General features: G+C 39.7%; 1 protein-coding gene across 20 annotated transcripts in view; it reads right to left on the bottom strand.

The window, feature by feature from the left end:
• Window positions 1-25,525, bottom strand: part of ARPP21 (cAMP regulated phosphoprotein 21) — a 146,143-nt gene that overhangs the window by 36,602 nt on the left and 84,016 nt on the right. For all 20 annotated transcript variants that reach the window (XM_055806480.1, XM_027793720.2, XM_055806479.1 and 17 more), the window contains 5 exons: window positions 19,691-19,921; window positions 15,106-15,275; window positions 13,421-13,525; window positions 10,716-10,982; window positions 2,858-2,984 (listed from right to left, as the gene is read on the bottom strand). In XM_055806480.1, coding sequence (XP_055662455.1) covers window positions 2,858-2,984; window positions 10,716-10,982; window positions 13,421-13,525; window positions 15,106-15,275; window positions 19,691-19,921 — 900 coding nt within the window. The remainder of the gene's footprint in view (window positions 1-2,857; window positions 2,985-10,715; window positions 10,983-13,420; window positions 13,526-15,105; window positions 15,276-19,690; window positions 19,922-25,525) is intronic.

Here is a 25,525-nt window from a genome sequence, read left to right as displayed (position 1 = left end):
TTCTCTTTCACGTGTTCATTTTCCTGCCCTAGTCCCGCCTCATTCCTGGCTCTGGCACAACCTGCTCACGTGTTAATGCATGGGAAGGGAAACTGCAGTCTGAAACACTCGCTTGTTGATTACCATTTTCCAGTCATGTACAAGTCTCTAGGAAGATTTCAAAGCTTTTTTGGTGTTTCTGTGTTTTGGGTTTTTAAAACTGGTTTCTGAAGGAAAATGAGTGTGATTGCCAGTTTTCCTCAACCTTCAGAGTAACGTTCCGAGTTCATTGTCTAATTTCTGTCACATTTCACAGAGAGATGAAAGCTGCAAAGATATGACATTTCTAAAGTTTCATAAAAATCAGTGGCTTAAAAGAGGAGAGGCATGCCCCAGCTCACTTACCCTACAATCGAAAGACTGCACTATGAGCTAGCAGTTATTTGCTCTGGTTTTAGGTGCTAGTCAATCTGCTGCGATGGCAAAACACCATCTCCTGCCTAGCGAACAGATGTTGGGCATCGATGATGAGCCAAAAGAGATGAGGATTTTACAGGTGGTCTGAGGTCACAGGGCACAGGAGTAGCAAAATGTATGTGTGTGGGGAGGCTGATGGTAAGAAAAGCAGATGCAGCAACACTGGGCATGAAACCACCTTAAACCATCATTGAATCATTTGGTTGTTTGGTATCTCAGTGCTTATACTGAGCTTCCTGCAATAAGTCTGTAACATAAATAATATGCTTTCCTATACTTAATTTCTTTTTTGTTTTAGTATAAATTAAGTGACAATCTTGAAAGCTATTTATTTTCCAAACACAAAGGGATGCAGTGGAACATCAATCTGAATGATTCTTACACAATCTCCAAGAAAAGACCTTGCAGTATGAAACTGCAAGCTGCTTCCTGGCATGCCTATCACACACTCGGACGATGACTACAGGAAAGGATGCATCTGAGCCCAAAGGGATGAACCAGCTTGAGGAATCTGTTCTCAGCAAAGTCTCAAGATCTGAGAATAGCTAAACGCTTAAAATCATTGCCACAGCAGGGAGTCTAAACTGTAGTCACAATGTTTTCATTTTTAAACAAGAGATAAAAATAATGTTTCCAACTGAGCGGGCAGCTGAAAAAGTGAATTGCAGGAAAAGACTGACATGCTAGAGATTCTACACAAACTCCTTGACTCATGTTTTCCAAACACGTAAGGAAAACGATGCAGCAAACACAGAAACAAAATTAGCATTTGCATCTCTGCACTGTCTGTACTCAAACATAACAGCTCCCATGCTACAATACATCTTCAAAACTAGGTTTTCCTCAAGATCAAATAGCTGGATCTTATCCGGAACATCAGTCAAGTGCTTCAGACAATCTCTTGTGCACTTCATTTACCATAATCTCCGCTATGCTATGGATGTAGCATTAAACTGACAAATATGATTTTGTAACAACCCACTAGACCCAGATAATGTCATCTAAGTTGATTTGCACTTAGGTTCAAAGATCCAGTATATACGAATAATATGTATGGCACCAGACTGTCGGGCAGAAGAAGCCAGAAGAGACAGATGACCTTTGTGCAATACTTCACCTTCTTTCTCAGGAATGTATAAATACAAAGGTATGAAAGCAGACACAGTCAGCCACCTCTGACACTGACCAAAACACCACCAATTTTATCAGAATATAGAATAGATTTAAAAAAAAAAAAACACCAAAAAAGTAATCAATTGCCTATAGTTATAGCTGTGTTTGCTGTGTCTTTTGTTTCCCTGAGCACCTGAGAGAATGTGAACAAAATTTCCAGCAGTCACATTACAGAAACAGGTTGACAGGCTGGATGCCACCCTAAGTCTTGTTCACGTCTGATGTCTGGGGTCTTGACTTGCACCTTAAAAGACTTTCATATCAATGTCTTTGCAGGGAACCTGCTTTGCCATTCAGAAAGGTTTCTGCCAAAACCAGTCAGAACAATGAATGCTTTGCCCTACCAGGCACATCTGTAACTGCAAGCCCTATCTGGAAACAACACCCCCCCATACACCTTGGCATTACTGTTTGAGACTCCCTACGAGGGGAGGTGTGAACTAAATAAATGTACAATCAATAGCTTAATATATATATATATATGTATATATATATAAAATCTCCAAAACCCAAAGAACTGTTTATTCTCTTGAGAAGCAAGGATGACTTCACAAGCACAACCCCTGCCCTCCCCAGCACACACCAGTCCAACTCTGCCTTCGTCCCTCTTATTCTGGTGTCATCAGGAGTGGCATGACACAGCAGGAAAAGAGACCGGTTCACTGTGAGACCTGCTACTCACTCTCTTACAGTGTAACGGCCCCCCTTCCAGCCGCACATCGCTGTGGGGAGCTAGTCCTGCCGGGCACCACATGGACCACCTTGCCACTCCTCGGGCTCATGAAGAGCAGAAGGTGGTGGAGCGCGACCAGCCCTTTCTGCATCACTGCAAACCTGTCCACCATGTAGAGTCTTACAAATGTTTGGAGAGTTTGCATGATGAAGGATAAACCACAACAGCTGGCTTGAACATGCAGTGTGACTGCTCACATCAGTTCTCTCCTAGCTCTCTCTGTGCCCTGTCATATGGAGCACAGACACTGAGGACACAGCACTGTGTGCAGGACAGCAGTGGTGGAGAACACAGCCTCCACTCTTCCACCGCTTGGTATCTCCAAGCAAAGAGGTTTTCAATTTGTAATTTTCACTGTAGTTTTGAACAGAACAGTGACCAGCTTTCTCCTCCGCTGTTCAAATTCATAATTAAAACACAATCAATAGGTTTCATGAGCAAAGGCACTGCGAGCAGCTGAAGAAATGAGTAACAGATCATGTATAATGTAAATACCTGCTTGCTGTGCAGTCTGTGGGATCTGTTGACTCCGCTGTGCATTGTACTGAACTGAGGCAATGGGTCTGTACTGCTGAGTTGTTGAGGTAGGGTACTGACCAGATGGGTAGTAATACACTGGCATCTGCAAAGAAAGAAAACAGCAGCTAACTATGGAGTCTACAGCTCAAAGATTCACAAAATAGAATAACACTGAAAGGGGAGCAAGAGTTCAAGTCAACCATATTCGTGGTAACAGTAATCAAGAGGAAAGATGTGCATCGTGTCTCTTCAAAAATTGCTGCTTGCTTTCAGCTTTGCTAGGAAAAGGGCTATCAGTGCCCAAATTACTTCTCCGATACTTTAAGAAACAGAAGAAAAAGAATTTTAATTCCAAGAGACAAAGACGTACAGGATGCATAAAATACTACATGCATATAACCGAAGAAAACACAGTAAAATATAAATGCTGCAGAAAAATGGATGCAAATACCTTCAATATCAACGCGATACATATAGACAGCATATTGAACCATTAAATGAACTCTAGAGAAAACAGTCAATTTGAAACAAAGAAGGTCCTGGAGTGAACATATATAGGAGTGAGAGAGAGGGAAAGATGGAACGCATGTACCCTTAACGCCTGTAAGAAACAATTATTAAATTCATGCTTTTGTTTAACAGCTACATCCTTCCTTCCATGAACATTTCCCTGTAAAGCCTCTCTTGCACTTGGTGTGAATGCAATTACAATTCAAAAAACAATCAGTTGTTTTCTTGCAGGAGCTGAGGGTAGGCATTGAGTCAGCAAGTTCTGCTAGGCAGCCTTTTTTATTTTCTATTAATTGTATCATTACAGAGCAACGTGTACTATATCACCATATTACATAGGTGAACATGGAAGTTTGAGGGTGACTGGAGCTAAAGACTTTTCTTATACACGCCATACCACCATAACTGAGACATTTGAGCTAAACAGCTTTCAGCTGACCCTTGGCAAGTTCAAAGCACTCAAAATTTTTCGTTTTCAGCTGCAGTGGATGCTGTAGGTACCTAACACCGTTCAGCAGCCTATGGTATCAGCAAACTGCTGAGGGACACAGGCTTGGGAGAACATTGCTTCTCTTGTGACTGTTGCCACATCTGTCAGCATTTCTTTATTAACCATAAAAATATTTTTCTCCCTTTATGTGTAGCATTTATCCTACTCAGACACAGGCAGAGAGTCATACTAAATGCTTTGGGTTTTTTTTCATACAAAACCAAGGACTATTTTTGCCACTTTTATTTGCATGGAGGAAATGTTCCTGGAACAGCTCATTCAACTTGATCACCCTTAAAGTATTAGCACAGTAAAGGTAACTGCATCATTTTGTAAACTGCTAGGACATCACAAGAGAGAGCAAAAATTTTCTGAGAGACAATGTCAGAGAAGAAAAAACAGGCATAGATACAAAGGACTAGGCAAGAAGAGGGCATGGATGGCTAACTGGGCAAGTAGAAGACTACTGAATGGGTAACTGGTGGGAAAAGTATCAGGATCAACAAAGCTGGACTTCATGGTGAAGTGAAATCCCCAGACCAACTGACAATCAATATTATCCATCAATCAAGAGGCTGAATATCCATTCATTCTTCAAGGTCTTTTCATTTTCTCTTCAATCAATGGAAATCTTTTTTCTTTTCTTTCCTGCCCCTGGGTGCCTGCCATCCACCTACCACCCACCCCCCAATATCAGCCAGGTTCAAACAAATACCAGAAAAACAAGAACAGTTTGATTGGAAAATGATGTGAGCTATCCTCCCTCCAGACAATACCATGACACCTAATGGCTACAGCCTGCCCTTCAGTCATTTGTTTTGTTAGACTAAAGTAACAAAAGCAAAATGCCTTTGTAAAATCGACAAAATTATGACGAATTTGTTTCTCTGCAAAGAAAAGCCACAAGGTATAGGAAAGTTGACCCAGACATTTAAGGACCAAATCATTCTTTAAACATCATAGAAGCATAAATCATGGATCAGGCAAGTTTAGTGTGATAAATTCATCTTGTGGAAACCTGGTCGCTCTCAGCAAGACTCTACAATAGGAGACTTAAAAGAAGCCAGAAGACTCAGTCTAAGTCAATGCAAATAGTTGATCCTTCCTTGGAGCAGGAGAAAGAACAGACATCTTCTCAAAGATTCTTTATTTTCTATCACCGTATTCTACAAATTAAATATTAAACCCCTGTGGAAATACTCTCACTTCTCCTGGCAGCAGCTTAATCTCACTTAAAGAATTTAAATGTATTTGATTTACCCTTAACTTCCTCATTTTCCTTGTGCAGACAAGCCCCTAGATATTTGAAAATACACAAGCATATGAGAACAATGTAAATTATCTCCTATGGAAAGATTTTGCAGGTATTAACTTTAAAACATAGCCTAAAGAATATAGGTTTTGAAGTGAGGTTTATAGTTGAACATGGTTAGCACAAAAACATGTATGTGCACTGAAGCATTCTCAGTCATTTCGAAACACGTATTTATTTTTGCCACACAGATAACACCTCATAGTCAAAGGGGTTTCTCCCTTTCTCTCATCTTCTCAATTCATTAGAATACACTCGTTATATACTCCACTTAGGGGCTTATCAGAGTGCTATCTACCAGCCTGAAAAATGCTAGTAGTTGGAATATTGGGTAAAAAAGAAATAATTTCACTTAGAAAGATTAGTAGATGAATTTGCCAGTAATCATGCATGCACACATGACTTGCAAAGAAGTAGTCTGGTGTTTTGTTGTTGTTGTTGTTTTTGGTTTGGTATTTTTTAAGATGTCAGACATTAAGAAAGGCCTGGTCTAAAATATAGACAGGGATAAAATAGGTCTTTCATGGCTGAAGGGTTTGGAAGGATCCATTTTCATTTATCTTGAGTACATCTGTGCATCAATAGTTGAAACATATTATTTGTCCTTTCTGATATTACTTCAGTGAACAGTGGAATCAGAGGGATCAGAGATAACAAGTATCACTTACATCGCTTGCTGTGAACCTCTTGAATTTTTTAGTTTCTCATTACATCAGTGTTAGTAACACCTTTGCTTATGTGTTCTTCAACAAAAAACATCACATTTCTGTAGCAGCCTAGTGACATGCTAAATTATACTTGAATTGCTTTCCCATGTGAATGCACAGTCTAACCTTGGACCTTTTGCTTGTATGACATATTTCATTTACAGAAGCAGGAAGTTTCCACTGCACTAACAAGCATGCCAACACAGCTATATGGTTGTCCTAAACCAAAAAACCAAACAAAACCCACAAAAAAAACAAAAGACATTTTTTTTAAGAAATAATCTAAATAAATGCTGCTGTCTTTAGTCTAAAAGCATTGTACGTTGATCTTAATCCTTGAACACTGCGAACACCCCACCACTTCTTAATTATTGCCATTGAAATAGTTGACAGATGATCCTCACTTCCTGGATTTTCTTATTTTGAAGGTGAATACCTTCCTTGTTTGTAGGTTGACCATTCCAATGCATTCTGTTTTTTCTTTCATATATAGCGTTTTCTTTACTTAAAATCTAACAGGACTAGGGACATCACTTCAGAAACACTCAAGAAATGTCACAACAAGACATTACTTTTTCCTCCTTCTAATGTACTTTGTCTATAGATGATGGGCAGACTCAGTATGATATTGGCTTTCTGCTTTGATCTGTTCACATACAGTTTGAAACCCATTACCAGGCTGAGTCTCCCTTGGACTGCTCTCTAGCAGCACCTCTTAAATTTACAGGTATGTTGTTTATTTCCTCATGGTAGGGATAGGATTCCACACATCTTTAAGGCTGATCTCACTTTGCTAAACTATATCCCTACTGATTTACAGCTTGGTTCTGCTAGGTATTCTACCTTCTCTTAATGTTGTTGATATCCAGTTAGGTTTGGATTAACACCTTCATTCAGATGATGAGCGATGCTGACGCTACTGTGAATAGCAGCTACAGTGCATAAATGGGAGTGAAGAAAACAGAAACCACAGAGATGTATGGACACATGGAGGTATCATTACCTAACTAACTGGGATCAGTCATTCTTCAAGGATTTCTCTGTTCCCCACCCACCCCTTCCATCATAATTACAGTAACAATTCAAAAAAGAAGAAAAAAAAAAGGGGGGAGGGGGCTTGTGTAGAACAATGGTAGGATGTCATCCAATATAATTTTTGAGATCCATCCACTTGCAGTGACTCCCCAACCTTCTTCAAAACAAGCTTCCTAGAGAAGACATGTTACGAATAAGAATTTGTCTTAGAGTAGTTATGGAGTGTCTAGGAGGGGGTTTCTGCAAAGACACAGCTAAAATTAATGATGATACAAAATGAATTCAGGTAAGAAATCCCTCAACTAGCATATTACTTCTTCAAACCTCTCCAAAAATTCATGCCATCTCGTTTTTTGACATCATTTTGCCAGTATACCTTCCAGAAAGGAGGAGTCAGGTGAAAATTAATTTTAAGGGAGCATATCCTTTCCCACTGGCATAGTACTCGCATTTTTCCCATTTCATCATTTGCAGAGGCAGAGCAATAGCAAACACCACTGACAGAATGTTGCAAAAAACTAATGTGGACCCTTGTTGAAGTGCCTGGGCCCATCAGTGCTATAGAACCACCATTGGAAAGAGAAGAAAATTGAAAATAGCATAAAAAAGAAAAAGTAAAGATGTACATTTGCTATTTGTGATACAGAAAGCAAACAGACATTTGTTGCTACAAGTCCCTTTCAGCAAACCCAGACTAATGGTTGGGTTTTTTGTGGGTTTTTTTCCAGTTGGCTGAACAAAGACAGATCATTATTTTTAGGTTATTAAATCACGACTCTGTTGTCAAGATGGGGAACAGGTGTGATGAAAGAAGCAGCAAAAGAAATGTAAGGGGTCCTTTCAGCATTTCTTAGGCATCTCATTTCAAACTCAGTCTGCTTCTACTTTGATACAGACTGGGAGAGAGAGTCCTGCAGAGCAGCTGTACAGCCACATTTAATTAAACTTTAATGCAAAACCTAAAAATTTAAATGCAGTACCATTGGGTTTGTAGGCTTGGAGGGCATTTCTTTCTCCTCCTTTCAGCTCCCAAATGAAAAGATCATACTCACAGGACCTCCACCCAAGTTTTCACTATTACCTTCCAACAGTATACAGGACATAACAGCCAGCCTACTAGAACCCTTACCAGCAATGCCATTAGAGTCAAACCTCTTTTTGATGGGTATAAATTCAATAGCAACATTTAAGATATAAAAGTGCTTTTACATTGATTGCATTGCATTGATTAATGCATTGTATCATGTTTTGCGTGCATTATCATCTTCATCACACCCTTTTTTTTTTTCCTTTATTTTTTTTTTAAAGCCTGCCTTAGACCACCTGCTTTGGCATCAAAGAGCAACCTTACTACTGCATCTAAGCCCAAAAGTGTAACAGGTGACTGAGTTTGCCAATAGCCACTGCCACAGTGAAGTTTTGCTCATGGGCAGAACAGGGAGTAGAGTCTAGCTGCCCTGCACAGAAAGCTGAGCTGCTAGGCAAAAAACCTTATTGTTTCCCAAGGCTTTGCTCATCTTTTTATAAGACAGATCCCCTATTTGCTGTAAATGTACTACAAGCAGCATCCAAAGCACTGTGCCAAATTCTAGGGCTGAAGAGAATGAATTAAGACTTGAAACGTCAATCAGCAGTTCCCACCTGTGCAGGTGGATGCAGACAGCTGCTGCCCCCTCTCCCTCCTAGCAGACCAAGGCCACTGCGCTCTCACAGTATAGGGACACAGGCAGCAGGGACTAAGCCCCCCGCACCCTCTTCCACACAGGTGTCGGACAAGGATTTTTTGGAATAGACACAAGCTGGAGATGAATGGTGCACGCAGTGCAATGAATGCAGAGAAAGCTGACAGCACTGAATTTTTCACCTTGCTTCACCCCCTGAGGACAAAACATTCCCCAGTGAAATAATTGAAGTTACTGCAAATCCAAAAGATATTTTTCTGTCTTTGGTAACTTTCCACTTTTTTACACTGTAGGAGGAAAGTGCCCTCATCTGCCGTATTTGGGGTGTGGACAGAGACACAGTGGCTGTTAAACATACCAGTATGGTACTGGTCCTCCTATATATGAAAAGGCCTCTCTTCATCACTTGTCCTCTGAAGTTACCTGCCTCTCTAGTAGCACCGGAGCAAGTACTAATGAGGGAAAACAGCTTCACAAAGTAACACTGCATCAGACTAAGTGAAAACCCTGCATCCTGCTGCACACCCAAGGGTGAAATCCAATGCTCCCGCTCTAGGTGATGAAGGCTCAGCCACAGGCAGGCAGAAGCTGCAGGCAAATCCACAGAAGCAGCCTCTGCAAAGTCAGCCGAGGTAGGATCTAGCAGAGAACCCAGGGTGAGCTGCAAACCTGGTCTCACCTAAGGAGGAGAGGAGTTGATGCAGGTTCCCCTTGGCACAGCAGGCAGCGTGATGCTGCAGCCCCCTCAGCTCCCACAGCAAACCCCAGCCAGCAGGGCTGGGGAACGCATCGCTTTGCCTGCTGCGGTGACAGCTTGTAAAATGGAGGTGCTCACATTTATCTGGTTCACTAGAAGTGGCGTGAGGCTTGACTAAACGATGCTTGAAAACACTGACGGCACCAGGGGGTTGTACATGAGGAGAAAAGCCTGGACAGCCTCTACTTACATAAGAGACACAGTCTAGATGAGGAGATGGATTCATCAGGGGATTCTGCTCTTCAGGTCATTTTTTCCTCTCAAAATTTTAGAAAAACACTACCTTTGGCAAACAGCAAGATCTTTTTCTAGCAATATTTTCAAATTTTAAAAAAATCACATTATATTGAACTTTTGCTCTTTAGAATTATTTTTTGTAATCGTTCTCTCAGAAAAATTGGCTGCAAAGTTTCTAACTACAGAAACTATGGATGTCACAGTCCTCTATGGGATGTCAGCATCCAGTACTCTTCACATTTATTTTATTGTTAATTAGTGATGTAATTAACTAGATCTCTAGCCCACTTAAAACATTATAACAGTATAAATTCTTAATTACTGTGGCAATACAGAATCCCATTAACAAACACAACTGGAGATTTGCAGTAAGAAATGCAAACAAAACAAACAGTAGGGTTTACACTACTACATTAAAAGAAGTTGTGAATCTTTTTCACTTTATTTTTTCTAATTTTCTTCCAAAGGATAAAATGAAAACAGGAAAAATACTATTAAAACCATTTTAAAGTAGAATTTAAATGAATTTATCTGTAACTGGATAAAGAAATTTGGGGTTTTTAAGTGTATGCCTTGAAAATAGGCCAGAAAGTCATCTGTGCATTTTACTTCTTGACAGTAATCACTTTCAATATTCTGTAAAGGTACCCAGGAGACAAGTAGAGATGTTTGGTAGTGAACAGTAAAACATAATCAGTCTTCAGGAAGACAGTTAAAATTACTGATCTGTGACATCTCACATGTTCAAGTCAATTAAATATGATTAATGACTACCTGGGCTGATGTGCATGTTGCTCTTTTGGTATATATGCAGGGAAAAGGGACTATGGATATTTACTCACCCTCCTCCTTCATATTCATGTGCAGATGTGTCCTGGAGTACGAACATATGTTCAGAAAATGGTTTGAAGATAAGGAAGGACTTACTGTAACCCAGGAAACAATAGGAGCTTTGCAGGTTTCCTGCTGCCTAAAAATCTGCTAAGCTTTTTACCAGGGGAAAAAAAAAAAAAAAAAAATCCAGAGTCTGGATAATTTTTTTCTGTTCTTTTTATGATGTTCTAATGAGTGCCATGCCAAACTGTTAGCAAAGGTTTTGCCTACCTGAGCAGGTGGTGGTGGTGGTTGTTGCACAAAGCCCTGGGGCGGCGGCGGCGGCTGCAGCACTTGCTGGGATACTGGTGGACCTGAACCTGTAAAGCCTCCTGGGGGAAGCTGCTGACTTGGGGAAGCCATAATGTAACCTGTCTGCTGGGCAGGCTGCTGCAAGATAGGCGATGGGTAGACAGGACCAGAAGGTGATTCGGGGTTGTCTCCTGATGATTGACGACTTAAGCTCATCTGGTTAAACTGTGTTGTCATGTCATCTCGCTGCAGGGCAAAAGGCAGTAGAAAATGATGTAGACATGATGTCTGCAGTAGACACGCAAATTAGCAAACCAAAATAGGTTCAAACAGAGCAGGAGGGGGAAAGGAATCACTCAGCTCAAATACGTGCCACACTTTGCATGGCTAGCTACAAAAATTGAGGCAATTAAAATGAAAATCACTATAAATGCTTTGACAAAGATGTCCAGCCTGCAAGGTGAACGGCATTGCTTGGCACAAAAGCCAATTATTTTGGCTTTTACCCTGCCCTCCCCTTTTATTCCAAAATGACAAGTGAACTTTATAGTGTCCAAAAGAAGACATTTTAAATATAAAGGGCATGAAAATAACATTACAAATACCTCTTCCCCCATACACAAGATCCCTCAGCCAAACACATGCGGGTAATTTCACCTGTGTTTCAAAATGATCCCAAGAGGAATTCAGTAGGATTCAGGCGTGGACCTTTTCCTTTTTGGACTGTTTTGAAAATCCAAGGTTGTAAACATAAAGATGGTAAAAACCTCTAAGCCTACAGTGGCTATTTCAAGTGGGGTTTTTATTCAGTGTTGGGAAGAAACAAGTATTTTATTTGACTGAAGGGGGGCAGGGGGAATAAAATCTGTGATAGAATGCATGTACCAAATAAAGTCAATGGACCTGAGTCTCATTACATGCTGGTAATGATACACAGATTCTAGACAGTATCTGTTCAGTCTTGCAAAAAGATCCATGCTAATCAACACTCTCAAGTTTATTCTGTGAAGGTCAAAGATTTACAAATGTGGCTCTCTGCATATTCATTTGTGCCCACACCGTAAGACTTTTAATACTCAACATTAAAACATACTTTATACAGCAATAAATCCAGCATAAAACTCCATTGTGTGCTAATATGCAGATTACAGTCCCTTCCTTATGCCCCCTCATGGATAGGGAATAAGCACTATAAAAATGCTTTTCACTTAGAACATCCATGCTGTTTTTTAAAAGGAGCCTCTTCGATTTTGTTCTCATTCCTGCGGTGTTCATTCTCCAAAACCATCCCACAAGGTATTTATTGGCCGGAAACTTCAAAAGAGAAAGAAAAAAACCCACGTTTATTTGTGGAAAGCACTGCCAAAGATGGCAGGCTCACCCCCAGACTCTGAGAGTGGATACCATGGGCCAACATTTTAGAGTACTCCTGGAAGATCTTCAGGTTGCATAAGAAAGTAATGCTATTAACTTTACCATCATCCTACATGCATATCCAGGCAAATAAGTTGTCTGTCTGAAGTTGTTTCTGTAAAAAGCTAGGATATTCATTACCTGGACGGCGAATGACTGCAAACAGATCCTATGAGAAACTTCACTGAGTCTGGAATGTCTCTGGATTCGCACAGCAGAGACCTAGAGCTTCAAGCCCCTATAATTTATATATCGTGTGCATAATTAATAGACATTGAAGACATTAATTCAGGTGAAGTTTCACTATTAAATTAGCCACTAAAAATATCAGCCTTCCTATGACTATCACTAGAACAACCCGAGATGCCTGCAAGACACTTTTCAAGAGAATTAGCACTGAGATATGCAACTTCGTATGTTCAGCATGGAACATTTTTTATTGTCCTTTAAATGGTACCGCTCATCTACCAGGCATTAATAACATCATTTTAGCTGCAAGGATCTGTTCAGCTTTGTTTCTATCTCTTACTATAACTATGTGACAACTCTACCTTGGGAAAAAACACAGTCATAAATAAAATTACCAGACAACAGAAAAAACAATCTTGTAGTCCCTCTTAAAATGTCAACTTCATTTTACAACAGTATAATTTTAGCCCTGTAAGCACCAAGCCAGATTAAGACTCCAGAAGAGCACTCTACTTATTTTTATTATATGTCCATTGGTGCTTTGTCATGATGCATAGCGTACCACACCTTCTGCAGCTGGTTCACCACCACTCTATTTTCCAAGTGCTCTGGTATCGTCAGGGAATAAATCCAGGCAGTGGATTTAGTATACTGATAAAATAATATTAAATAAAAAAATAACAATTTCTAGAGGTCTCTTCTCCAGTCTTTATGGACATAAAAGAGGGATAACCCAAACCTCAAATGCTCAACTTAGAAATTTAAGTTCCCTCGATATAAAGTGGGGAGGCACAAGCTCCTATCAGGCTCAAGCACAACAGAACATTTTTCTGGAGGCTCTGCTAACCAGCTGGAGAGCCCTGCTCCTAACATCCTCCTGGTTAGATAACCATAATCAGCAGCAATGCTCTTACAGAATGCTTGTCAGTACCAAAAGCGTTAAGGCAAACAGGAATTTAGATGAGGCTCTCCTGTGGGACACCCCTTGCAGTGCTTTACAGAGGCTCTCAGGCATCCTCATGCTCACACATCCAGCTTCAACTTCAAGGAAAGAAAGAAAGAAAGAAAAACATCTTTAGTACCACAGAAAACTGCTGCGTTGGAGAGACTGGCAGGAGATGCTGGGGAGGATAAGAAACTGCTGGATATTGGACTGACTGAGAAGATGGCTGCATTGCCTGAACAGGCTGCAAAATAAACACAATGAAAAACAATAAATACAACCTACTTTGAAAGAAACAATAACAATAGCCGTCACTAATTCTGTCACTGAGAACAAAGGTCTCAACCACAGCTCTGAAAATGCAGGTGACTCATTGCCAGCCCAAGAACAAGAGGTCAGGTACTGCAGTTTTCGTCTTCATTTTAGCCTTATATCAAGAAATTCTGTATTAAAGATTTTTCTGCCTATTTTAAGATATTTGATGGCTGTTAGATTAAAGGAAGCCACAGCTATACCTTCTTATTACTGAAGTAAAGCAAACACAAATTATGATTCTACATTTAATTTACAGAGATAAAATCGAAGAGCAGCACAGTATAAGTGTAGATTTGAATTTTTCTGATAATGACTGATTTAACTCTGAGTGTGTCATAGGCAAAGGAATAATGCTATAAAGCTGCTTTGGCAGAACACAATAGCTAAAAAAAAATTGACAAAGAACAGGCTGAGAATTATCAACAGACAGGCCCGTCAGCTTGGAGCAGACATCTAAGTGAAAGAACAATTTTCTAGAACACTGTTACCATGGAATAGCTTTACTATTCCTTTCATTTTAACCTCTCATTTAACTTGAGTCTTACACAGGTTTGGTACTACCTCCATCTTCTAAAACTGCTAGGACCAAATCAAGAAATAAGAACCATATTAAGTCCAAACCCAGTAAAATCAAAGCAACTGCACTGAATTTAAACATTGTTTTTCTGGGTAACTTGGGATGAAACTGTGCCAAATTATAAAGCCACACAAGAACCACAGTAGATCTTGGCTGCTCTGTGAGTAAGCAGGATGTAGGATTCTTGCTTGAGTAGTTCCCGCCTGCTCTGCTCTGGGACAGCAGACACACAATCCACAAAATTAAGTCTGAACCAGACCCAAACCCTGCTGCCCATGCTCAGTCACATCTGGCCACATGCCATGGCTGGCCAGGGGCCAGAGAGCTGACATACTGTGGCAGTGTGCCCAAACCACGCTGCTCTTCCCCTCTCCTGCTGTAGCTCCAGAGCTTCTACTTCAGAGAAGGGTCATGGCCAGAATACAGGGTGCAGGCAGAAGACCCACAATCTGGGTCAGGGGTGCTCAGAGAGCTGCCCACCCATAGATCAGGCCTGACATAACCAGATACAGACAATTTTTTAAAGCCCTGTGTACTACTTGATTCTTTGACTCAACCCCACGGCTGTCAAAAGAGACAGGGAAAGGTTCCTGCCTCTTTGGAGAGAATTATAGACTGCACTGGTTTGAGAACGAATGCTTCAGCAATTTCTGGGCATTATGGGCAATTTCTGCAAAATAAATTTATGTATACACCAACTTGCTTAACAGTCCTTTTCAAAATGAAAGCATCCTTTAGATGGAATTGAAAAAGTAATCTTGCCTCTCCAACTGTTTCCCCCACATTAAAAACACAGATCATAAGTCCCATTTGTTTCAAAAGAAAGTAAAATCCTGATATTTTGTCTAGCTGCATCCATCCCTCCTACCCTTTAGGTCATCCTTTGTATCCCTGAGAGTTTCTCCTCTTTTTCCAATGACTACCACACCTACCTGTGTGACAAGGTGACTTGTCATTTGCTGCTGTGGCTGCTGAACCTGCTGAGGCTGCTGGGATGAAGGCTGCTGCTGAGACTGTCCCACCATCTGGCTCCTCATTGTCTGCTGGCCACTGGGAGGATTGTATATTGCCGGTGTCCCATCAGGATTTACAAACGGTTGACCTGAAACAAAACATCCTGCCTTTGCTGAAAACTTTTACAAATATACTGTTTCCTGTATGAAATCATACAACCTTGCTTTACCCGTCTGGTCTTCAGCTGACCTGCTACAGCAGTAAAGAGCTCATTACTCTCAATGCCTCATTACAGTATCACCTTTTATTTTTTTTTTCATAGGCAAGGCAGACAGCAAGTATCTGTTTCGGCTGTATTACTTTCCAAGGAATGGGTGGAAGGTTACTACGACTATAAGATGATTCAGATGCTATGGTTACCTGAAGACTTTCAATGATCAATCAGTTGATACTAAAATTGAACTCTGGAGCAAATACTGGAGGTAGAGAATATTCACATACATTTTATTGCCACACAATAGCAGTCAAATGTACACAACTATGCATGACATACCGTAGTTTGTATGAAAAGAAAAAAAAAAAAAAAAGAACAAAAAAACCCATCCTCGTTACTAATTTATTTACACATTCTAATATCATATTGCTGTACTTCTGAGTGTTGTGGCCTATGTAATCAGATGAGACAGCACTGGAATTTATCAAGGAAGCAACATTTAAGATGTTTTTGAAAATCTGTTATATAGAGGACAAATTCCGTCCAAAGTTCTTCTAAGCTGCTGGACTCTTTTTACTTCAGATATTTTAGCTGGGGAAAGAAACTTTGTAAAAGTAATGTGTTTTGTTGTTTTTTTGGTTTTTTTTTTTTAAATAAAATTACCCAAGTCAATGACTCATAAACAAAAAAGAAATGTTATTTATCTGTAGCAAAAATGTTTTCCATGACCTCAGTGACCTTTTCACTTCCATCATAAATTCATAAATTAAAGGAATTACAGATTTTTTCTATGAGAAAAAAGGAATCTTAGTAATGAAGTATAACATTTGAAGTAGATAACTAAAGTATGAATATCTGAGACAAAAAGGGAGATGCAGTGACTGGGAGCAACAGTGAAATAATGAACTTCTGATTTGTTCACAAGCACCTCTACCATTTCTATTTACTCAGACTTTCAGTTCCCTCTTATTAGTCATGATCAGAAATGTATGAGGAGCGCTGGCTACAGAGACCTTGCCTTCTCTCTCTAAAGCACCAAGACTTTCTGGATGAAGTCACCATACTCTACTGGGCACGTCACACCCACAGTGAGAAAGGTCACAGTTAGAGTGAATGGAAAAGAAGCACAGGGAAGTACTGTCCTCTAGTCAATTTCCTGCTTCTTGCTGTGAACACATGGGGTGACAATGGCACGGACTCCCTAGATTTGGGAGTCCCAGGCTCCAGAAGTACTTCAGGAGACTGGGAAGGTCAGACTGGGTGAGCAAGATAACAGGCTCATGAATCCTACACCAGACACTCAAGCGAAGCTGTGAAGAACATTTCCTGTGGCTCGGCAAAGTATGACAGAACTGAAAGAGAAAAGGTGTAGTAATGCTTTTAAAGATGAAAAAAAAAAAACCTTTCATGAAGAAATCTTGAAATAACAAATGAAAAGGAGAGATCAGATGGCAACAGGGAAGACATTTGTAAGTTACGAACTGTGGCCCTGATAGAAGGGCAAAGATTGCAATGTCACTTAAAGGAGTAAGAATGAAACGTAAATGCTCTTAAATTGTCAAAGGGGTTAAGTCAGAGAATGTGTCAAGAGGAATTCTTTAAAGGGTAAAACAGACTGGTGAAGCAGCTGAAATAGAGAGTAAAACAGCATAGCCACATCAACAGTCTTTTCCCAAAGCAAGCAAGAAGCTTCTCTGTCTGGGGAAGTAGAAGGGTAAAGCAGAGGAGAGGAAACAAAGGAAATTGAAGATATGGAAAAGTGTGGATTGCCAACACCTGAGAAGGAGCCAACAGGTATAATCAGAGCAGGGAGATACTGACAGTATCTATGGATGCTATTAGAGGCTTGCCCTGTTAGTGACTATGTAGTGTGAAAGGAAGCAAAGATCTTTAAAGGACACGGTGTTATGATCAAAAGAGAGAAAAAGACTGGAAATAGCCACTCTGCAAGAGAAGAAGGAGCTAAAGAATGGTGTTACACAGGAAAAGAAAATCTATTCATTACAGGAAACAAAGCTCCCTTTTTCCTTTTCTTTAATCTGACTTCTCTTCATCTATGTTTCTGACAGCATCCATCACTTTGATAGTCGATCACAGCATCCAGCAATCTAAGTCTCCTCCCTATGGAGCTTCTTTTGTAATATTACCCTAATTAAGATGCAAAGATTCTGAGCCCAAGGAGTGGCAAACTTGCAGCATGTATTTTGTTGCATGTTAAAAACACAGTAGACACTGCAGCATAGCCTGACTTCCAGCACAGGTAGCAGCGTGAAGCTATACATCTGAGACAAGAATCTCAGTCTTCAAAAGAATCTGCTTCCTCCATTTTCTTTATTAGGTATGTATTTACACGGGAGCTACAGAAACAAAACACAGGGTTTGAAAGAAACACAAAATTATACATACATAAAAACACTTGCTCCCTGAATGTCCGACATAATAAAACACATGGAGCTCTCAGTGATGCCTCTGCAGACAATGAGGCATGCTAGGAGGGGACACAAGGTGCTCTGGTCTAGTGACAGTATTGAAAGACATTATACCTACAGCAGAAAAAGACTAGGTACCAGGGAAAAATGCAAGCTAGCTGCTGCAAATTGCTAAATTGACAAAACAAAAGGAGATGTTCCTCTTAAACAGCTCTTCTGGCTTGCAAGTGTAGCGAGCTCCAGCCTCCTTGCCGTGGCCAGTAACAAGGACAACCTCTCAGCTGCTGTTGGGCTCAAAGCAGCAGCAATTCCTTTTGTTTGTTTCTCTCAGTCCTGTCACCTGAATTATGGATGACTTCTGTCTAGGCCTGCTGAGTTTTGTACAGAAGTGGACCACATAGTACACAAAATGCTTTCTTCTGTATTGACTAAGAAATGCCAGTGCTACAGACAGAACTATCAACTACCAGAACAACAGAAATGAGTAAATTAATAATGATGGGTTTTCTCTTATGCCCACCTATCATTCTATCCTCTGCCCTAAGTGAGTTTTTAAGAAATGTCCAAAATCCCCATTCATGATGGCAGCATTAGGCTCTCATGTCAATAATGTAATAGCTTGAAGAAAGTGTACCTCAACAGTAAAAGCTTGAGAAAAGTACAAGTTTGTGCAAGTTACTAAGTCATCTTTCCGGAAAGAACTTATCACACTGAATCTAAACAAACAAGAACTCCTTCCTGATTTTATATATGTTGATTTATATAGATTAGCTCCAGCTACTACTATCTCTAAATACTCATGGAATGCTTGGTTTAATAGTTTGTCAATGCTGTGTTTTTCTTAAATACTGCAACTTTCAGTTTTTCTTGACTGAATTCTGACCAAAAAAATTACTATTTTTAGCTGTGGACTCACAAATAAGCTTTGCACATTTTCATCAAAATACTGGAACACAGGGGTGTAATATATACAGAATGCTGACTATATATATAAAAAAAAAAAATCCCCAAACAAAAAGCTCCTGAATGCTCTATTAAGAACTTCGGGAAAATATTTCGGAGTTCAACTCTCAGTTTCCAGCATAATGGTAAATACATTTCACTGAAGGCTTTGTTGTTTTAAACCCAGCATAACTCAGCTAAGGTTGACAGCACAGCTAGTCATGGTCACCGAATCACTGAAGAAGCATCGAAGCCTCAACCTCCCTAAACCTTTTGAATACTGTCAGTACAATACTGTGGGGAGTAATAGCATAACATGATCTGGACCAAGGAGGTAACAAATTGCCTTAACCTTTCAGCAAGCACTCAAGCTCAAGCTGAGTGGTCTAAAGCCCCCACAGTGCTTGGGTGACAGCAAGTGCCTCCTTTGTGTGCTGCAGCACTGCTAACTACCAGGAATTGAAGAAATTACAACTTTCTCTTATCACAAAGCTTCTGATTTAAATACAATTGCTAATCATACAGCTCACATAACAAAATCAACTCTGAAGTGCTAATTCAAATGCAGCCCTCCAGCCTTTTGAAATTCTGCTGTTAAGCACGATCTCTAAGACTTTGATATTGTATTTTGGTTGCACTGTATCTCAGCATGCTCAATATGGAAGAGTATCTGTCCTTACTGAAGCTAATGGGATCTTGGAGGATTCACAGCCAAGGAGCGCCAGGGTTTTTACGAGATGAATATCCTGACCACACAAGTGTGTTTTGTATCACTTCCCACCGGCTATGCCACAATCCAGATTTGCCTGCAGATTTGAAAAAACAACCTGCCATATGTCATGTCTATGTATATTTGCTACTTACTTCCTCATAAAGTGCCTCAAGGAAAATAATTCTAGAAACAACAAATTTGCCAGTTCTCTAGATGACATCAGAAACAACCAAGGGCAGTACCAGGCAGGAGAGCATCGTACTGACCTGTGTGCGGGTTGAGAAGGATACTGCCAGGCGGTATCCCTGCAGCTTCAAGTGGAAGAATGATATAGCTGGTGTTGCTGGGAGCCACCTGGCCATTCATCCCGTTCTCAGGGTAGGACACGTTGCCTGAAGAGCTGGCCGTCACCCCGGGCACAAGAGATGCACTTTGGAGAGGCTGATGTAGTCGTGACAGTGATCCTGAGGAGCCAGCACTGCTGGAAGACTCTGAGCCTAACAGAGAGACACAACCACAGCAGGGGGGTTACAAGAGATCCCAGTCCCCATCAGACACGGTGCATATGCAAGGACAGCCTTCAGAGACTGCAAAGGCAAGTGCTAGTCCATGCCCAGCTATTAGGAGTGGGGTTTTCACTCCCCGCTGAGCTCAGTATCCAGTTGTATTTCTACAATTCAAAAGACCACTTTCCTCCTGCAACATATGCTTCCCTCAGCCAGTAAAAAGCTTTATCAAATAGAACACAAAATACTCAGCATGTATTTATAATGCCAAAGCATTGGTTCATAAGATATAAAAACTAAACAAAGGGTTTGTAAATTAAAAAGAAAAAAAAACCCATGACAAAAAACCAACCCAGCACAAAACCCCATCAAATATTTTCTGTAAGGAGAAAACATAAACCAGCAACTGAGTTGTCAGTCAAGTAACAAGGTAGCTGTGCCATGCATGTATTAAATTAAAGCTAGCTAAGATGCTACTTAAAACGTTTGCCACTTTGGTCTTTCAGCATCTAGCCTATTAGAATTGATTATCCAAGATAAATCAAACATGTGAAAACCTGTAAAAATGGGGTGATGCATTATTCTGAAAACAAATATAATTTCCAGATTTCAGAGATTTTACTTGATTAGGTTTCAATTTGCTTCGTGTAAAAATGACAAGAATCTCTGACAGCAAAGGTTCAGGTGAATGGCTGCCTTCAAACAGGATGTTAAGGCAAATACAAGGGAGGTGTGAAAGCAAATGTCTGTATGGATGCTTCCTCCCAAACATAAAGCATACTTTAATTGCAACCTCTTTTATTTTACTTCTTTGCACTGTCTGTGCATGTTACGCTAATTACTAACCTCCTTAGTGCCCTCCGGCACGTATAGACAAAAAAAAAACACCCAACAAACAAACAAAAAACCAACAAAAAAACGAACTCAGAGTTAGATTTTAGTGAACTTCTTTCTTAGAGAGCAAATTGCATCCTGTCATATTTGGGATATTACAAGAGGACCGTGCAGTAGACTGCTTAAAGACTTGGATTCGTTTTCAGTCAAATCCATATTGGTATCCAAATTTCAGGTTTCCTCTGAAGAAATCACACCACCATCCTATTACTAAACAGAAGGTCTTTCTACAGATTACTGCGGATTCCTGTGTAAAACCCATTTTTATTCATCTCCGAACTTCATATTCATACGGCAGCTGCTACTGAGACAGTCCTTTTTATGAGCTGTGCATTATTTGCCATCGGCAGGACCCTAAATCTGTTTCTTCAGTATCTAATTAAGAAAGCAACAGAGGTTTTAGAGGAAACTTTTAATTTCTATAAATACACTTTAAAGTTGTATTAGTTGCTATATTTTTTCCCCTCCTTGTAAATGATGTTGGAAATTTAGAAAGAGTATTCCTGCAGGGATAGTTTTATCTATTGGATCATTTCCGATTTCAGTGTTTCTACAAATTGCAGAGATACTCCTGAAGGTCATCCTCATCAAGCTGCAAGCAGTATTTGGCATCTTCCTCACTAATGTACATGCAGAGATTAATTTTTTCTTCTACAGCAGTTACCACATTCTTTTCTGCATTTTCCTGCCCCTTCCACATGTGTTTCATGTTGCTTCTTTGAGTACTTGCTTTACTTTCTCCTTTATTTCCATCACCTACTGAATTCAATGGGTTAGAAAGCCGTCTGCAGATGCAGGAGTGGCTCTGAGACTTCATAAACCTGTTATTTCTAAGCATGTAAGTAGTATCAGGCTTGAGTTCAGACTTCTTCCTCCCCATTTTGTCCTATTCCGAAGAAACGCCACCAGCATGAGAGAAGGTTGAAGATCTGACATTCAACTGTTTTTTTCTTCTCCCCCTTTCAACTGCTTTTAGGGCAGAATCACAGATTGATCCTTACCAGCATCCATACGTTAAAAGCCAAAGGACTGCAATGAATTCAGATGTACTGTGGTAGGCAGAAGTGAAAAAACCTCTGGAGCTATCACCCCTTACTGGGTGAGATGATAGCAGCTTTAAAAGACCTGGCATCTGCTCTCCTATGTCAGTAGATCAAAAGTTGGTTATTTTGAAGGAACACAAATAAGACACAAAACCATTTCAGCACTTCTCTGAATATTAAAATGTATATATATATCACAGAAATCACTACTTTACCAATTTTGCCCCCATTTATCCTGAATGATCTGTTTTCATTTTTTTCCATCACTACACTTATTTCCTATCATTTGAAGTCTAGACATACTAAGGCAAGTAAATTCCAACACTAATGTTTGGAAATTAACACCAATTAATCTTGTCTTTGTAGCTCTGATTAGCTGTTTTCACGGTGTCCAAATCTGGAATAAGAAACCACCACATAATTAATTCAGTACTGTAGCAAATGGGGAAAAAAATGAACTATCTGACTTTATTCAGATTCACATTAAGAGATGTCTTGCTAAAGACTTCTAAAAGGAACTTTGACTAAATGAGATTTTTGCCCCCATGACATAAGCCAACCGTTTTTTTTTCAGTATGTAATGATGGCGACTTCTTCTAGATTCTTCTATAATTTTCTTGCTGCTTCACAGCTGACATAATAATAACCTTCATATTCTCATCAATTTCCATTAATATATTTTTAAAATATTCTGAGAGATACAGCAGTTCAAAGAGCGATGAAAGAAAGACAGAAAAATCACCACAAATGCTTAATAGCTTAGAGGGTCTGCAGAGGGAGAACATGGAGGTACCATTAATTTTCCGATATTCTGAGCACTAGCGAGCAATGCAACATGTCTCGCTTTATTTTCTTTGGGTCAGTATTCAGTATCTGATGACTTTGAACACCTCTGCTCATCTCACCTTCCAAGCCAGAGGTAAATTTTTCACTTCTTATCAACTAGACTCTCAAGATCTACCCACTACTTGCTCCAGACAGTCAGTTATTCAGGAACAGCAGAGCACCGATCGCCTCTGGAAGTGGTTTTGTCTTGGATATAGTTTCTTGGCTTACAAATATTTATTTTCACTTTTGTAAGTCACTGGTATTTCTGTGTATTACAATGTATTTAGACTTTTTAAATGATAATGGTACATGATAACATGAACATGATTATTTCTTTGCAAGCTGCACTTCTAAAAAAAATATTGATGTCTCAGCACAGTCAGTTGGTGGGAAGAGTATGACTAGAAGCAGTTGCCTCTTGATTTATTGCCTGTGCATCAACATTCCTACAGTTTCTTTTGGACTCTACAAGGTCCAGATGACTAACACCCAATTAAAGAAAATCATAGAGAAGCAGAAATCCATTTCTAAAAATCACAGACAAATTTATAATTTACAGGAAACTTTATTACAAAGAAAAAAAAAAAAAAATAAGGTGGTTAGTGTATTGAAATGCCTGCAGTATGCAGTATAATCATCTTTCCCCAGCAGGAAAAGCAAAGAACACCTAACAGGAGAGATCAGACTGTGGCTCCAATTACTTGGAGCCCTGCCAAGGAAGCTAACAATCCCTCCAGATCTATATCAACACAGCTGATACCCCAGTGCAACCAGCTTTTTGTAAAGGGGTGGTGGGGGGAGGAGAAATACTTCAACAGATGTGCATTCCACCGAAAGGAAAAAGCATTAAGAGAAGCTAATGATGCAGTAGTTGAAACGTTTAAGTCATCCAACAATAATTTAAATAGATACGTAGACACAAAAAGGACACTTCTTTGAAAAACATCTTGTCTGCCCTCCTAATAATGTATATTAAAAGCTGTTGCAATGTGTCAGTGACAATAACATGGTAGTTGATGTGCTAGAATTTCTCTTCACGGATGTGTTAGAGACTGCACAGGTACATCTTTGGTGGCTACAGGGACATCCATTTCACTTAACATTCTGCATGCTTAGTCAACCCTGGAAATTCCACTATATTGCTGGAAATCTAAACTAACCATTTTGTATGATGTCCTATGTTGCAGGAATGCAATGTGATTACAATTTGTTAAATTATTAACTTCCCACTCATTGGTGAATTATAGCCTAATACATCTCTACGTATCTCCTAAGCTTTGAAGAACAAAGAAGAAAATTTTATTTGCAATACACAATATGTGTTTTTCAGTGGAACAGGACTTTCTAAACTATCAACAGGTGCATGAAAATAACCATCAGAACCAGTAAGATAAACATGTAATGGGTTTCAAACAGCCCTTTTTGTGAAGTTTGGAAGAATGAAGTAACATAATTCCTTTGCTAATCTCTAATCCCCATGCAGCTGAGTGCAATTAAAGTCTAACACTAATTCACATTACTGGACTCTAGTGCAAAGAACAGCATGTTCCATGATGTCTCTTCACCTAAGGGGCGGCTAACATCTTTCTGTGCTTCAGTTTCTGTTTGTCTGCTATGTACCACTAATTACTGATTTATCAGAAGTTAAAGTTAAGGGCAACACATTTAATTTTGGTGACAACATTAAAAATGATCCAGAAAGGCTACAATGCTAGTATTGCAGCACTGTTATATACTCTCAAAGGCAGCTGTGAGCCATCTGTGAAAATTCTGAAAGTGTTAATGTTCCCATGCTCAAGAAGGGTGTTTGACAACGTTTCTGAATAACTATCATATATGTAGAATAATTTTCACTTTTAAAATGGTCACAAACACTTTCCATCATATAACCAGCGAAGAACATTTTGACCAACTCATGACTTCAGACTGATTTCATATGTACTATATACAAGACAAAAATGGTTTAAATTTATTACTGTGAAGCATAAAGCACTTCAGAGAACAGGCTACTACTTTCTTCAGAGAAGAACTGGGGTAGAATTGGTGCCTACCAGGTGCCCTGCCACACTACCAGGGCAGTGTGCCTAATGTTAGTAGCTACACCTCTGCAATCTCATTTCAATAACTGTAGTAAAGACACAGCAAATAAACAAAATCCTCCAAAATAAAACCACGATCAAGCCTTAAATGTGTACTGAGCTACGGAACACCCAGCATTCCCTATAACTGGAGCACAAAGTGATGATGATCTAATGCAAAACAGACACAACAAATTGTCACATGGTACCTATGGAACCTTAGAAAACATGCAAACAGCATGTCAGGGCTTCGACAGCTGTGTGAATATACTCAGCATTTTTAGTGAAGGAAGAAGACTTCATTAAGATATATTCCCCATTACTTTTTTGAACAGCCATTCTTTTCTGCTTTAATGCCACTCAATATGATTTTTGAGAGAAGAATAGAAATAGGAAACCAGGTATTTCCTATGACTTTCCGCAGGCTGACTGACAGTTTGACTTTGTGTCCTGGCTTTGAAGGTGTAAGTTTGTTTTGACATCCAGCCTTGCTCTTTTTCCCCACCTCTTCCTTTTAGTTCGTTTCTTTTTTACTCTTCTTGTGCCTCAACTAGCTTTCAAAATTAAATATTTTAAAAATGTCAACTCACTCATAATATGTAATTGCTTCACAAATAACACAGAATTTTAGTATCAGTGATGTTTTAAAAATGCATTATAAGAGCTTTCATTTGAAAGCAATTTTGAGTTTGGTGCAAGGGAGTGCAGATGCATTTACAAATATTGGCATGCTTCTGAAATCTCTCCTTTAG

This window comes from Falco peregrinus, chromosome 5, assembly GCF_023634155.1.
Source record: "Falco peregrinus isolate bFalPer1 chromosome 5, bFalPer1.pri, whole genome shotgun sequence".
Taxonomy (NCBI): Eukaryota; Metazoa; Chordata; class Aves; order Falconiformes; family Falconidae; genus Falco; species Falco peregrinus.
The sequence above is the reverse complement of the archived record's forward strand: the minus strand, read 5'-3'. Positions and strand labels throughout refer to the sequence as shown.